Raw genomic sequence first — 13,644 nt, 5'->3', positions numbered from 1 at the left:
GCTCCCGCTACCTTAGAACGTGACCTTTTCGGGAACAGGGTCCTTGCTGATGTAATTAGTTAAGGTGAGGTCATCGGGGTGGGCCCTAATCCAATACTAGTGCGTCCTCATAAAAGGAGGAGATTTGGACAGTGACACACAGGGAGAGGCCACATGATGAGGCAGAGATAGGGTGATGCATCCACAAGCCAGCAACCCACCAGCACGGATGGGAGAGGCCAGGAGTGGATGCTCCAATCTCAGACGACTGGCCCCCAGAACTGTGAGAGAATTTCTGTTGTTCTAAGCCACCCAGAGTGTGCACTTTGTTATGGCAGCAGCAGGAAGCTAACGCTCCTTCCTTCTCACCAGGCAAGCACCAGGATTAGGCCCTGGTGCCCAGTGGGGAGAAGCCCCTGCAGACTCTCGGGGATACAGAGACCCATAGGCACAGCCTGCAGGACCGTGCAAGTCTGCTGTGTGTCCTTGGGCAAGTTGCTGAACGTCTCTGAACTTCCATTTCCTCACCGTGAGGAGGTGACGGCTGGACCCTCTGCCGCTGGGTTGCCCTTAGAGTCATAGGGTCCCGCAGAGCAATTGGCGGAGGGTCCGGGCCTTTTAGAGCCCGGGGGTGGGGCCCTGGTGGTGAGGGCGGGCCCTATAGGGCGAGGGGCGGGGCCAAGCGACCAGGGGCTGCTCGACGCTCGACGTGATCGGCGCTCCTGCGGGGGCCTGCTCGGCGCTCGGCCGGCCGTCTTGCGTACAGCGCGCGTCGCTCTTGGAGACTCCGGGCGCCGCCGTCATGTCGACGGCCATGAACTTCGGGTCCAAGAGCTTCCAGCCGCGGCCCCCGGACAAGGGCAGCTTCCCGCTGGATCACTTCGGTGAGCGGGGGCGGTCGGGGCTCCCCGGCCGGACCGGCGCAGCCCTGGGCCGGCTCGTTGGAGCCGCGCGGCCGGGGAGGCACTGGCGTTTGCTTGCGGTGCGGGCGGGGCCGCTGAGGCTGGGTTCGGCCCGGTCGGGTCCGGTCCCGGCTCAGGGCCTCCCGCCGCGGCCCTAGGGTGGGCGCTGGACGGGGCTGGGCCCTCGGAACCGGGGAGGGGACGCGGAGTCCCGGTCTCCAGTCTGGGGCCGACGTTGCGTCGACAGGGTCCTTCGCGGGTGTGAGGCCCGCGGGGTTAAACGGGTGCCTCGCGCGAGAGCGAAGGACGCTCCTGATCGTCGCAAACTACGTGGAAACCAAGGCTTCGGAGATAGGTTTATGGATGGATTTTTCGTGTGCCAGCATTTTACTGAGAAATGTTAGACACACGCGGCAACGTCGGGAGAATCCCGCGTGAGCGGCCCGGCGCCGCCGCCTGGATGCCCTCCTTCTCCTGTACTTGCTTTCCCACTTGGTACATTTGCGTTTTCCAGTCTGTTTCCAGCGTGTTTCGGGAGGAAACCAGTTTTCAAAGGGGGAGGAGGGGTTCTGCCAGTAAGGCTGCGGGGCGGGCCTGTGATGTTTTCACTTTAAAAAGGAAACACTCTTCTGTTTGTTACAGGGGAATGTAAAGGCTTTAAAGAGAGATTCATGAAGTGTCTTCGGGACAACAATTTCGAAAATGCTTTGTGCAGAAACGAGTCAAAAGAATATCTGGAGTGCAGGATGGAGAGGCAAGTACATGCCAACGGTTATTTATGGCTTCTCCCCCCTCCCGCCTCTGGCTAAAATGTTGATTCCCAGAGGTCTCAGTTGAGCTTGTGTTTCGGAACTGTAGGGCTGCTTGCCCGCGAAGTTGAGGCTTTTCAGAGGTTCAGTTGTACTCCAAGTTGCTTAGCAAAATCACGGGAACCTTTTCTCCCGTGATAGCATTGGACATGATTGCCTTCCTCCGAGTATTTTCTTCCCAAATTTGGGTGCTACTGACATGTCATTCAGCTTTCAGAATCGCGCATCATAAAAATGCTGACTGAGTCGAAAGATTTGAAGATTTGTGAGTACACAGCTTATTCCTTTAAATATTTTTCTTGGAACATAAAAGTCTGTGCTCTGTTGTTTTGTTCCACGTCGGCTCAGAGCTGTTTGCAGCGTGACAGGCGAGACAGTGGGCCCTGTAAGGAACGATGAACGACGAGTGACTCTTCCTGCCTCAGTCAGAATGTACTGGACCTCACCTTTAAAGAAAACAAGAACGCTCTTAACTGATCTGTTGAGACTTTCCTTAAAATAAGTACTATTGTAAACCTTCACGGGGAAAGTGTGTAACGTACAATTACGTCCTTGGGTGGGAACTTTTATTTCTGCCTTTTGAGTCCTTCATTAGTTCACTAAGGAGTCATCAGAGGCCTTGTCTGAAGACAGGTTGACATAAACCTGAGCCTCATTTTCATTTTCCCTTAACAAACTCAGACATTCCGCCGCAGGCAAGATCTGCTGTGCTTCTCGGGCCCCGGTGTGTTGAGGGCTGTCGGGGACACTGGGGCCTTTAGGGGGACGGACCCTCAGGTGGCTTCCTGAGTCGCGCAGGCTTGCGGTGCTGGCATCTGACGACGGGCCGGCCCCGGCCCCGAGTAGCGCATCAGTCGGATCTGCACGTTTCAGTCACTCTCTTTCAAATTGATGCGTCTTCAAGACACCTGAACTCCTTGAGTTTCTTCTTGGTATGGCCACGCCTCCGAGACTGAGTTTGGAGCTGGTCTCCGCCCTGTGTGAGGGTGTGAGCAGGTCGCCCGCCTCCCCGAAGCTCGGGTCACCGTCCCTGGGTCAGTCGTCCCTGGGCCAGCACGCGGCCCAGCAGCTCCTGCGTGAGGTTGCTCGGAGGGTTTGGCTGGTTGGGTCCCAGAGCAGCTCCTGCTGCCTGACCAGGGCTTCCAGGCAGGGCCAGCAGAAGCGCCCTCTTTTCCCCATTTGCCCCTGGGAGGGAGCTGCCCGCGTCTCCATGTGGTGGCCCCTCACCCAGCGCAGCTTTTGGGCACCATCCTCCCTGGGCCGCTGAGGACGTGGGGAGACAGGGACGCGGCCGGCCGCTCTGTGGGTCCCACGATTCGAGTGGCTTCACTGGTTGGTCAGGCGACGTTTGGATGAATGTACGGGGATGTATGTGTTTCTGACTTGGCCAGTTATTTTGACTGGAGACTTTCAGTTTGTTTTCAATGAAAATCCTCAAACGTACAAAAGCAGAGGATCGTCTAGATCTCCATAACCATCACCCAGATTCAGGGTCAAGGTTTTTCCCATTTTGCCCTTATCCATCACCCTTTTTAAAAGCCTCTTTTCTCCTCCTCTTTTTTCCTTTCTGCCGACATTCCAGACCTTATTTTGCCCCTACCTACTTCACGTGTGTCGTTTCAAAAACCAGACTGTGGTAGGGTTTGCAAGTCGCCTCACGAGGACTCGGGCCCTGTCAGCCTGAAGTGGACGTGTCTGCGACTTAGGTGGGGGCACGTTTTCTCACAGCAGCAACTGGTAAAATTGGGGTTGCACTGTCGGCAGAGACCCAGCAAACACACGTGTGATCCCCGACCTCAGGTCCGGTTCCCGCCTGAGGCCGGGCCTCCTGACCGGGTGCCAGAGGGTAGAGCAGATGGTCCTGGGAAAGCCCTCTGCCCGACCCAGGGCGCGGCCAGTGAACGCTGGTCACTGTGATCAGGTGCGGGCAGGTTCCCTCTGGAGGCGCTGTCTCCCGGCCTGTTCCAGCTCCCAGCGACGCCGTGTCCTCGGCCCGAGCCCCCTTTCTCCACCCTCACGTTCCACAGGGCTGCATCTGTCCCCTCCTCTCTCCTCTTTACATTTTTTCTCTCTGACCAGGGCCAGCAAAGTTTCTCTGATTTTAAGGATTCGTGGGATTAGGTTGGGTCCACCTGGATAATCCAGGCTGGTCTCATCTCCAGACTGGCTGATTGACAACATTATTTTCATCTTCAGTCTTAACCCCCGTCCCGTGTAAGGTCGCACTCACAAGCTCTAGGGAATAGGGTGTCCTTTGGGAGTCGTGGTCCTGCCGACCGCGGTGGAGCTGACAGTCAGTTGTAAGAGCTGTCGGCCAGTTGTACTCTTTTGGCAAAGATGTGGGAAGGTTTATCATTATTTGCCTGTTTTGGGTTTAAGGAGTGTCTTGTGCATCCCATCACTGTACAGTTGGTTTAACCTGCTGCCAGCTTAGATTGTGCCACCTGGGGTTTGCGATTCTGGGGACATCATCTTAAGGACTGTTGCTGGACCACTGGGTTTCGTGCGCATGGCAGTCAGGGGCAGGTAAAGGGGGCAGGAGTGGAGGGACTGCACCCCGGAGCTGCCAGTCTTTCCTTCACCCCTGCACCTCGACGCGCTCTGCCTCTGGTCTCCTGCTGGCTGTCTAGGCGGCCGGCCCCACGAGTTCCGGGGCGACGTGACGAGGGAGGTGTGGCCGGGAGCACGGCGGGGCTCCTCTGTCCCGGCCTCGGCTGCTTCCTGCCCCTCGGGGGTGCAGGGCTAAGGGTACCGCTCGGGGTCTGTTCCCAGGACGGAGTGGTTGGGGGTGAGGTGGTGGCGGGTGCCCAGGGCCTACCTCGGCCCCACGCGGACAGGGCTTGTCCCCCGGCCACCCCGACAGCTCTCACTCTTCTTTTCAGGCAGCTGATGGCACCAGAACCCCTGGAAAAACTGGGATTTGGAGATTTGATAGATGGAAAGTCAGAGACAAAATCGGAACCGTGATGGGAAGAAGCCCGCAGGGCTGTGTGGGGTTGTCCGATGACCTGCCGCCCCAGCAGCTTGCTTGTAGGTACCGCGGCTCAGGAAGGGGCTTTGGTGATGCCCGCGAGGTGCCACTCGAAATAAAGACAGACACTCCTCCCTGATCGATGCGCCTCGTGGCTGGGAAATGGCTCGTCTTCGGAAGCTCCCAAAAGGATTCTGGAAAACCATTGTCCCTTTTAGATCCCATTTTCCCCCAGGAGTGTTAGGTTTTATCTTTAAGTTCAGGTGTGCGATGGGGCTCCTGGGAAGGTGAGGTGCCGGATGACGTCCGCCTAGTGAGTGGACACCGCAGGTTCCTTGTGAGATGCTGGATTCACATCACGGGTTCTGCGTGTCTTTTCGGTGCAAAAGTGATAAATGTTCACGAATTGTGGTCTGTTATGTAGACAGAGATTATGAGGAAGACGTTTCCTAGCAAATGAGTTTCTCTTTGTACTCATAAATATACGTGCCTTTTCTTTCTTCTTTTCTTTCTTTGGAGGATGAGCTTGGAAGTGGGAAGCAGCCTGGCTTTTGATTCTTCTGACTTCCTGATTGTTTTGCTGACGCACAAACACCACGCATCTTTCTAGTCCAGGGGCATTTTCTGATTTGGATCAGACGATACTTGTTAAACTAGATGGTTTAATTTTAAGAACTCATTTGCTGTAACTGAGAAACAGAACGTCCCCCCGTCGATCGATGTGCACGGTAGCCTCCAGTGCTTTTACTCCGAGGAAGCCCCCGAGACCGCAGCCATCCCTGCTTCCCGGCCAAACGTGGTCGGGGCAGCGCGTTCCCGCTGAGAGCTGCCCAGGGTGCTGTCAGGACAGACCTCCTGGGGGTGCAGACCCCGCGATGGCGTTTCTGGGGCGCCTTGTCGTCTGGGCTCAGAACCACAGCAGAGCCCCCGGACCTGCCCTGTGGACTGCCTTCCCTGGCCCCCCAGTCAGCTGGCTTTTGTCCCAGTGTGACCAGTGCTGGGAGAATCCAGGTGTGTCCCCGCTGGTGGGGACAGCCGGCCCTGATCCCCCCCTTCTTCTGCCTGGCGACCCAGGCCAGGCTCCGGGAAACCCTCGTGGTCTGCTCCTCGGCCGTGTCCAGTTCTCTGTGTTGACGTCCCTCTGCCTCGGTCCTACGGTGATGGCCATACTCGGTCAGGCCCTCCCTGCTGGTCCCTCTAAGGCTGGTCCCATCTCCGCGGGGCTCCCCAGCACCAAGGGCTGCATCTGTGGTTTGTCACTGTTCAGCGTCAGCTCTGTCTGTGCTTCTAATTGTTCTGCAGCTTGTTTCCATATTTTTAGCTAGTTTATGAAAAGCCGTGGTTTCTATCAGCAAAGTGAGCCACGAAAATATTTTCTGTTTTCCAACAGTGCAGCGTCACACACACACAAGGTTATTTATCGCAGCATTGTCTGCAATTGGAAAGCATTTAGAGACGGGGCCCTGGGCGGCCACAGGAAGGACTGAGGGAGAGAGAACGGAGCGCCCCGCGCTGCCCCAGGGGTGGCTCACCGTGAGCAGGCTCCGAGAGGGAACCAGGGCCCAGAGAACGTCGTGGTGAGAGAGAGAGAAGGAACCAGCACGACACCCGCGTGCCTGAGCAACAAGAAACTACGGAAGGCAAACTGGAAACCAGTGAGGATGGTTGCTGACAGGTGTGGGGGTGGGAGGCAGCTCTCTGAGTGCTTCTGACTCGGAGCCATGTTCTTGTTTTCCGTGCTCAAAAGATAAACCGGGACGTGGGGGGGGCCACCGTGGGACAGCAGCAGTGACCCCGAGCCCAGCCGTGTCGCAAATGCTGACTCTGCCCACGGCAGAGGGGCCGGCGGGACGGGACTTGTCCAGGTAGCTTTGGAAAATAGTGTTTTGATTAAAGCTAGAGACAAAAAGATGAGATTTGTGCCCTGGTTAGTATGTTTGTTCTTCACATGGACAGTGGTTTTGAGGCTGTGAATTTTAAGGTGGAAAAAGCTGGAGCTGTGCTGTGGGTGATGAGAGCCGGGGCTGTGGGATCCTGGCTCTCGGACATCTGCCAGGGCAGCGGGTAGGGAAGCAGACGTGTAAGTGTGTATGCGTGCGCGCGTGTTCGTACGGACGTCCCCTCGCTCTGGGCACCAAGGGACCAGGGGCAGTGACCCCTGGCAGCACGGATCTGAGCCTCTCTCCAGCAGGAGGACCCAGGGGCAGGAAAGTCCAGGTGAGCCTGGACCCTCTTGTGTCAGAAAGTAAGGAATTGCTGGAACCATGATGGGCTTGTCGAGAGGACATGCGCTGGAGCTCCCGTGGCCCGATCGGGGACCAGTGGAGCAGAAGAAGGAAGGACTGTTGTGGGCTTTGGCAGCAGAATCAGTTCCTACCCAGGAGCCGCCGTTGATGGAAATACTGAATGGGGTAAACGTATCAGTGCAGGAAAGAACACCCCTCCTCCGGGTCCCAACCCACATGGAAGGAAGGAGCATCGGTGGTCCTGAGGTGGGTGGGCAGCGTGATGTGGAACAGGTTTGCCTGGTCTGGAGGGCGCCCCGTGAAGCACTTGGCAAGCAGCTGAGGCTTCTCAGCGTGGTTGCCTGACTGCCTGCTCCCCACAGCGCCTGCCCCGACCGATGCCCTGAGAAGGCGGCATTGCTTCTGCTGTTGTCTTGCCAGGAGTGCCTCACATCAGTCTAATGAGCCACGCAGACACACCTGACATGAGGGACGGGCTGCAGAGTGAGGAACAGCGCTCCCCAGAAGGGCCGCGTCCTGGACAACAGATGGAGGGGCTGCCCCGGGCCAAGGGTCCAGGGAGGCTAGGGCCACCAGGGAGCCCGAGGGCCCGCACGTCAGTCACAGCACTTCTTGTCCTGTGCTCGCAGAGGGTGTCGTCGGGAGAAGCAGGCAGACAGAACTGTGGCCTGTTTCTGTAACTTTCTGGAAGTCTGAAATTATTTTGGAATCATTTAAAAAAATATTTTGTGCTAAGCTCTTTGTAGTTGAACTTTCTATATACGTGACTGGGTAAATACTCACTTTGAAACACATTCATGAATCTCAGATAGAATGCAGACGTAGTGGTTTCTGCATCAGGAGGGGACGGTCGGGCTCTTGACAAAGGGCAGCAGCTTCCCGCGCTGCCTGCTGTCTCCTGGGTCTCAGTTGCTAAAAATGCCAGGCTCAGGGGTCCAGACGTCCTGTCTGGTCCTGCCAAAGCTCCTGTGAGATATTTTTAGTTGCCCATCATTTGTCGTATAAAGAATGCCTTTTATTTCTCGTACATACTCGTCACGATGAGCCAGCGACATTATTAGAAGACAATTTCCAGAATGTTTTCCAAGTGTCCTCCTTAGGCAGGAGGTAAGCCGGAGCAATCAGGTCAGACCTGGGCCCACAGCTGCCTTCCCGGCAAGTGAGGCCAACGGAGCCCCTTGACCTGGCTCTCACTCCAGCCCCTGGGGTGGAAGCTCGGGGCACAGGGCCAGGCCACCCTCCGTCCACAGCCTTGCACAGGCCTCCACTCTGCAGGCTGGGCCCCAGGTCCTTTTAGCAACTCTGTGAAAACCTCAGGCAGCACACGGGGTGGCTGGAATATGTCTACTGTTAGCAAGGCAGTGTTTTTATTTTTTAAAAAAGGCAAGTCAGGTTTCTTCCCCACTAACAGGTCAGCACAGACTTGGTGGCTTAAACAACACATTTATGCCCCAGCCCGGAGGGCACAAGTCCAAAGGGGAGGGTCCGTCTCCTCCTCTTCCAGCTCCTAGAGGCAACGCGGTTCATGGCCCGAGGCCGTCCTCCATCTGAGCCAGTGGCTTCTCTCATCCCCGACTCGGCCTCCTCCCCGCACCTCCCTCTGGCCCTGGCCCTCCCACCTCCCTCCTGTTAGGGCCCTCATGATGACATTGCCCACCCCACCCCACCCCCACCCCCACCCCCCGGCCGCGGCATAATCCCGCCTCCCTTCTCAAGACCCTTAACCACAGCTGCACAGTCCGCTTTGCCACGCGGGGCCGCAGAGTCTTGGGTTCCGGGACCAGGACGTGTGCACTTGAGGCTGGTCCTCAGCCGGCGGCAGCACCTGCCAGTGCTTTGGGAGGACGTCGAATTTTCTCAGGGCTGAGTTTAAATCCCTGTGTTTTTTGGAATCTTTGGCACTGGCTTTGCTGCTGCTTGTTGCTGGCAGACGGCGGAGAATGGGTACGTACTTAATAACCGGGATCGGAAAGTCCCTGCCAGCGTGGCATGTGGGACGGGGCCCCCCTTCTTGTCAGGTGTCTGGACGTCCCCTGGTTCTCTGCAAGTGTGAGCGGGTTTGGAACCCTGAACAGCAGATGTTCAGGACGCCTGCCAGTCCGGGTGGTTTCCTGGTATTTTTCTTTTTTTTTTTAGAAACTTTATTTTCCGTCAACCTATTTCCATTTTAAGAGTTTGTGGAAGAACAGCTTAAGAGCACTCGGTGGCGGTTCCTACCCACTCAGTGGCCTGAGCAGCGGGGAACTGCCGAACAGGCACAGAGGCACCTGCACGCCTTCGGACCAGTCCGCCACCTCAGGCTGAGCAGCAGGGAACTTTCTTTATGGCTGTATTTTATAACATGCACGTATCATTTGTATAGAAACAATAAAATCATTAGTTTAAAAAAGCTCATTGTGTTTAGTTGTATTTTATATCCTCTACAAGTTGCGTGCCTGTGGTTGTAACTTGCTGCGGCCCATGAGCAGAGACTGTGCTAGTTTGTGTGTCGGGTGCCGTGTGGCCTTGCTGGTTGAGGGCAGGCTGGCTGCCACCAGGGCGTGGACCCTGTCGGCTCTTAAGGGAGGGGCCGCGTTGGTTCCCCGTGGGAAGTGGGAGCTCCGGCAGTGACCCTGGGGCGGGGGACAGGCTGGCCCCCACGAGCATGTCTTCCCGTCTGCGGTGCCGCTTCCCCAGCCTTTACTTCGGAAGAAAGGGCTCCTGTCTCTGGTGTCTGTCATTCTACCTGCCTGGTGCTTGAAGTCAGTCTTTTAGTGAAATTAGGTATTTATGGACTAGATAAAATAGGGGCTTTATTGTTGCGGGAGGCATGAGGAACGTTCTGTTAACCCGTGGAGCAAGTGACCTTGTCTTAACACTGTGAATAAAGTCTCTCCTGGAGGGATGGAATCAAGTCTCAGCTGTGCTTGTGGAGTGGGGGTCCCTCACCCCGGGAACAGGGCCGAGGGTGCTCTTGCAGAGCCCCGGAGGGAAGCGGGCGTCGGGGAGTCTCAGAGCAGCGGGCTTCCCGCCGTGTTCCCTGCAGGGCCCGGCGATAAACCCGCGACTTCCAGCACCTTCCGGGAGCCTCCATCTGCAGGATTCTGCCAGCTGCCCTTGCGTGGGATTTACAGAGCTACGTGCGATGGCAGATGAGGACTCAGCTTCCGGGGGCCCAGCGGTCTCTGATGGCCGCTCTCTGAGTGTGAAGGGAAGCAGATCTCTTGGGCACTGGGGACAGAGTGAGGCCCCATGATGGGCGCTGGGGGCTGCAGACTGTGTTGGGGGAACAGGCAGACCCTCCCGGATGGGGAGGGTCTCCGGCACCTCGGCGCTGGGGGGACAGAGCTTTCTGAGGGTGCTGAGCCGCGTTACCACGTCAGGGCAGGGGTGGGGGCAGTTAGGGTTGGTTAGGCCAGGGGTGGACCGGCCTTGCCACCGAAGGACAGAAGCCTGGGGGCCTTCCCCTTCTGGCGACCGCGGTCCTGGTGCCTCGGGGACAGAATGTGGTGGCGTGGCGGCCCCTGCTGGACGGTGGCGGCACTGCAGCGCCTGAGAGACACCTGTGGGAGGGCTGTCCCCGAGGGGACAGTGTTATGTGCAGTGGCCTCCACACTCCAGGACCTAAAGATTGGACCAGGGCTTTGCATGCCTGAGGCCCCAGGTCCTGCTGACACGACGGCCCAGCTGGGGGGCCCTGAGCGCAGTGGGGGCCCCAGCTGAGGCTCGTCTACTCCCCCTGCCCCCCCAGCGCCTGGGCCAGCGCCCTGCCCAGCACGGGCTCAGTGACGGCGGCAGGGGCCTCGCCGTCCACACCCAAGGGCTGTGTGCCAGAGGGCGGCAGAGCCCCGTCCAGAAGAGACCACCCTGGGGCACAGGGAACTGGAGGAGGGCTTGCGCCGGGCCTCTGTTCCCGGCCTCACTCTGACCAGAGAGTCCTGGGCGTGATGACTGTGGGGCCGGCTTTCCAGAGACCCCCGTGCCCTCACTGGGTGGCAGCGCCCCATACTTGGCTTCTGACCCCAGCATTCGATGGTTACCACCCTCACGGCCCTGGGATGGGCTGCGGTCAGCCGGGGGTTCTCACCAGGTGGTGGCTGAGGCTCCCCGAGGCCGTTCCGCGTGGCCAGCACCTGAGCGGAGGGGACTCAGGCAGAGTGGCCTCCACGGGGCCTCGGCAGGAGAGCAAGACAGAGACCGAGGCAGAGAGCTAGAGGGAGAGACACAGAGAGAAGGAGAGACACGCAGAGAAGGAGAGACAGAGTGCGCCAGGTGGAAGCTGCATCCTTTCCCGGCAGCCCCGGGAGCACCTTCCTCCACGGGTGGGAGTACTCCTGGCTCCCGCCCCAGGTGGGGGCGAGCAGGTAGGTCCCACCTCTCAGTGGGAGTGGGGCGGGGGGGGGGAATGTCAGTGACGTGGTGCAAGATCCTGGGGGAGGGGAGATGGATGGATGATGGATGAACAGGGTGGGGCACAGACAGAGGGCCCCTCTCTGGGAAATCCAGGACCCCTCACACCCCGCCCCATCCCCTATCCTGACAGGTTGGATCAGAGCCCGGCCCGGCTCTGTCTGCAGTCTGCAGAGCCTGGTGAGCTGTGAGATGCTTCCAAAGGGACTGCGGCCTTCCCTGCCGCCTCCCTCTGGGGGTGGGGGGGGGTCCCTCGTGCTCAGTCCTCAGGCCTGTGGTCTGATCCTGGAGACAAGCCTCAGGAGGCAGGTGACCCAGGGCCTCCCCGTCACTAAGGGCTGCTGAGGGGCGGAATGAAGGACCGCTCCGTTCAGTGGACCCGGTGGGCTCAGCACAGGGGCTGGGACTGTCACGTGGAAATACTCTTCAGATCCGAGGACTCACATGAGTAGAAACGCACACTGCCCTTTCGTGACTGGGTTCTCTCACCGAGCATCGCGTGTTCAAGGTTTGTCCAGGTTCTAGCTGTGTCAGCACTTCCTTCCTTTCCTGTGGCCGAGTCCTGTACCACTGCAGGGAGGGACCACGTTGTGTGTATCCATTCATCTGCTGATGGACGCGGGTCGTTCCCCTTTGGCTCCTGTGAGTAACACTGCACGTGCGTGTTTCTGAGTGAACGTGTGTTTTCTGTCTCGCGTGTGTACCTAGGAGTGGCACTGCTGGGTTGCGTGGTGAGTGTGTTTAAGTGTCAGCACTGGCGAGTCTCTGTGGCTGAACTGCCCCCGTCCCAGCGTGTGTGCGGCCGTGTCTCATCTCCCTGACCACGCGTGATGCTGAGCGGCGTCATGTGCACACTGGCCGTCTGTGCGTCTTCCTTGGAGGAGGCTCTGTGCAGATCCTCTTCCCGTTGACTTGTGAGAGTTCTTTATAAGTAAGTTTTTAAAATTTATTTATTTATTTTATTTTTGGCTGCGTTGGATCTTCGTTGCTGCGCGCGGGCTTTCTCTAGTTACAGCGAGCGGGGGCTACTCTTTGTTGCAGTGCGCGGGCTTCTCACTACGGTGGCTTCTCTTGTTGCGGAGCATGGGCTCAAGGTGCACAGGCTTCAGTAGTTGTGGCACACGGGCTCAGTAGTTGTGGCTCGTGGGCTGTAGAGCACAGGCTCAGTAGTTGTGGCCCATGGGCTCTAGAGCACAGGCTAAGTAGTTGTGGCACACGGGCTCAGTAGTTGTAGCTCGTGGGCTCTAGAGCACAGGCTCAGTAGTTGTGGCACACGGGCTCAGTAGTTGTAGCTCGTGGGCTCTAGAGCACAGGCTCAGTAGTTGTGGCACACGGGCTCAGTAGTTGTGGTTCGTGGGCTCAGTAGTTGTGGCTCGTAGGCTCTAGAGCACAGGCTCAGTAGTTGTGGCCTGTGGGCTCTAGAGCGCAGGCTCAGTAGTTGTGGTGCACGGGCTCAGTAGTTGTAGCTCGTGGGTTCTAGAGCACAGGCTCAGTAGTTGTGGTTTGCGGGCTCTAGAGCGCAGGCTCAGTAGTTGTGGTGCACGGGCTTAGTTGCTCTGCGGCATGTGGGATCTTCCTGGACCAGGGCTCGAGCCCGTGTCCCCTGCATTGGCGGGCAGGTTCTTAACCACTGTGCCAGCAGGGGAGCCCCTATAAGTGAGTTTTGAGTTGTGCTGATTTGTGTGTGAACTGCAGATCCACGGCTGGATGTTGCTGCTGCTGCGGGCTCCCCAGACTGCATCTGGGACCTTTCCCTGCGGCTCCCGCCCCTGCCCCAGCCAGGCCGCCCGTGCTCACTGCCTTTGGGAAGCCACGTCCTGGCAGCCTCGCTCCAAGCCCGAGAGATGCTCCACCCTCCTCCTCCTGCAAGATGCTGGTTCTCTTAGGGACACCAAGCAAAAAATATTTTTAAATGTCCCCAAACCCACTAAACAACCCATAGCGCCCTGCCCCCACAGACACCCCACCCCACATGTCACCTCTGGGGACAACCCTGAGACCCTGTCTTCCCAGGGGGTCTCCAGGGCCGGTGCCGCTCTCAGATGGAGAAACCGTCCTGGTCCCAGGGGCCTGTCCCTGCTGCCCCCTGGCTTTGGGGTGGGGAGGGGCCTCCATACCTGTGTCTGTTAAGCACACGCAAAGCTCCTGAGTGGCCCTGCTGTACCAAGGGTCCCCTTTCCTTTGGGTTTTTCTGTGTTTCTCTTTGTGGGAAAAAAAAAAAAAAAAAAGATCCTTTTTGTTGGGGGTGGGGCCGGAGGCTGAGGGCAGAGGCTCAGGAGTTGCGCTGGGTGAGGGCTTTAAAACAGGAACTGTCCCAAGCCACACCAGGAAGCTGGTCCTCGTGGCCA

At 58.0% G+C, this 13,644-nt stretch overlaps 1 protein-coding gene across 6 annotated transcripts; it reads left to right on the top strand.

Moving 5' to 3' along the window:
* Positions 1-726: 726 nt before the first annotated feature.
* Positions 727-9,315, top strand: COX19 (cytochrome c oxidase assembly factor COX19). Of its 6 annotated transcripts, none has more exons than XR_016387708.1 (4): positions 727-863; positions 1,524-1,639; positions 4,577-4,720; positions 9,044-9,315. XR_016387708.1 is itself a non-coding variant. In XM_089895489.1 (3 exons), exons 1-3 carry the CDS (start codon positions 782-784, stop codon positions 4,655-4,657), a joined length of 279 nt encoding a protein of 92 aa, XP_089751615.1. In that variant the 5' UTR covers positions 727-781; the 3' UTR covers positions 4,658-7,642. The 6 variants fall into 6 exon arrangements, 1 of the variants encoding a protein (XP_089751615.1); XR_016387709.1 differs by lacking the exon at positions 9,044-9,315 and adding an exon at positions 7,328-7,642; XR_016387707.1 differs by lacking the exon at positions 9,044-9,315 and adding an exon at positions 7,270-7,642.
* Positions 9,316-13,644: the final 4,329 nt, after the last annotated feature.

Source organism: Delphinapterus leucas, chromosome 15 (assembly GCF_059928025.1).
Source record: "Delphinapterus leucas isolate spDelLeu-1000000601 "Yukka" chromosome 15, BTC_Dleu_Yukka2, whole genome shotgun sequence".
Taxonomy (NCBI): Eukaryota; Metazoa; Chordata; class Mammalia; order Artiodactyla; family Monodontidae; genus Delphinapterus; species Delphinapterus leucas.
Note: the sequence above shows the minus strand (reverse complement) of the source record. Positions and strands in the feature narration are given on the sequence as shown.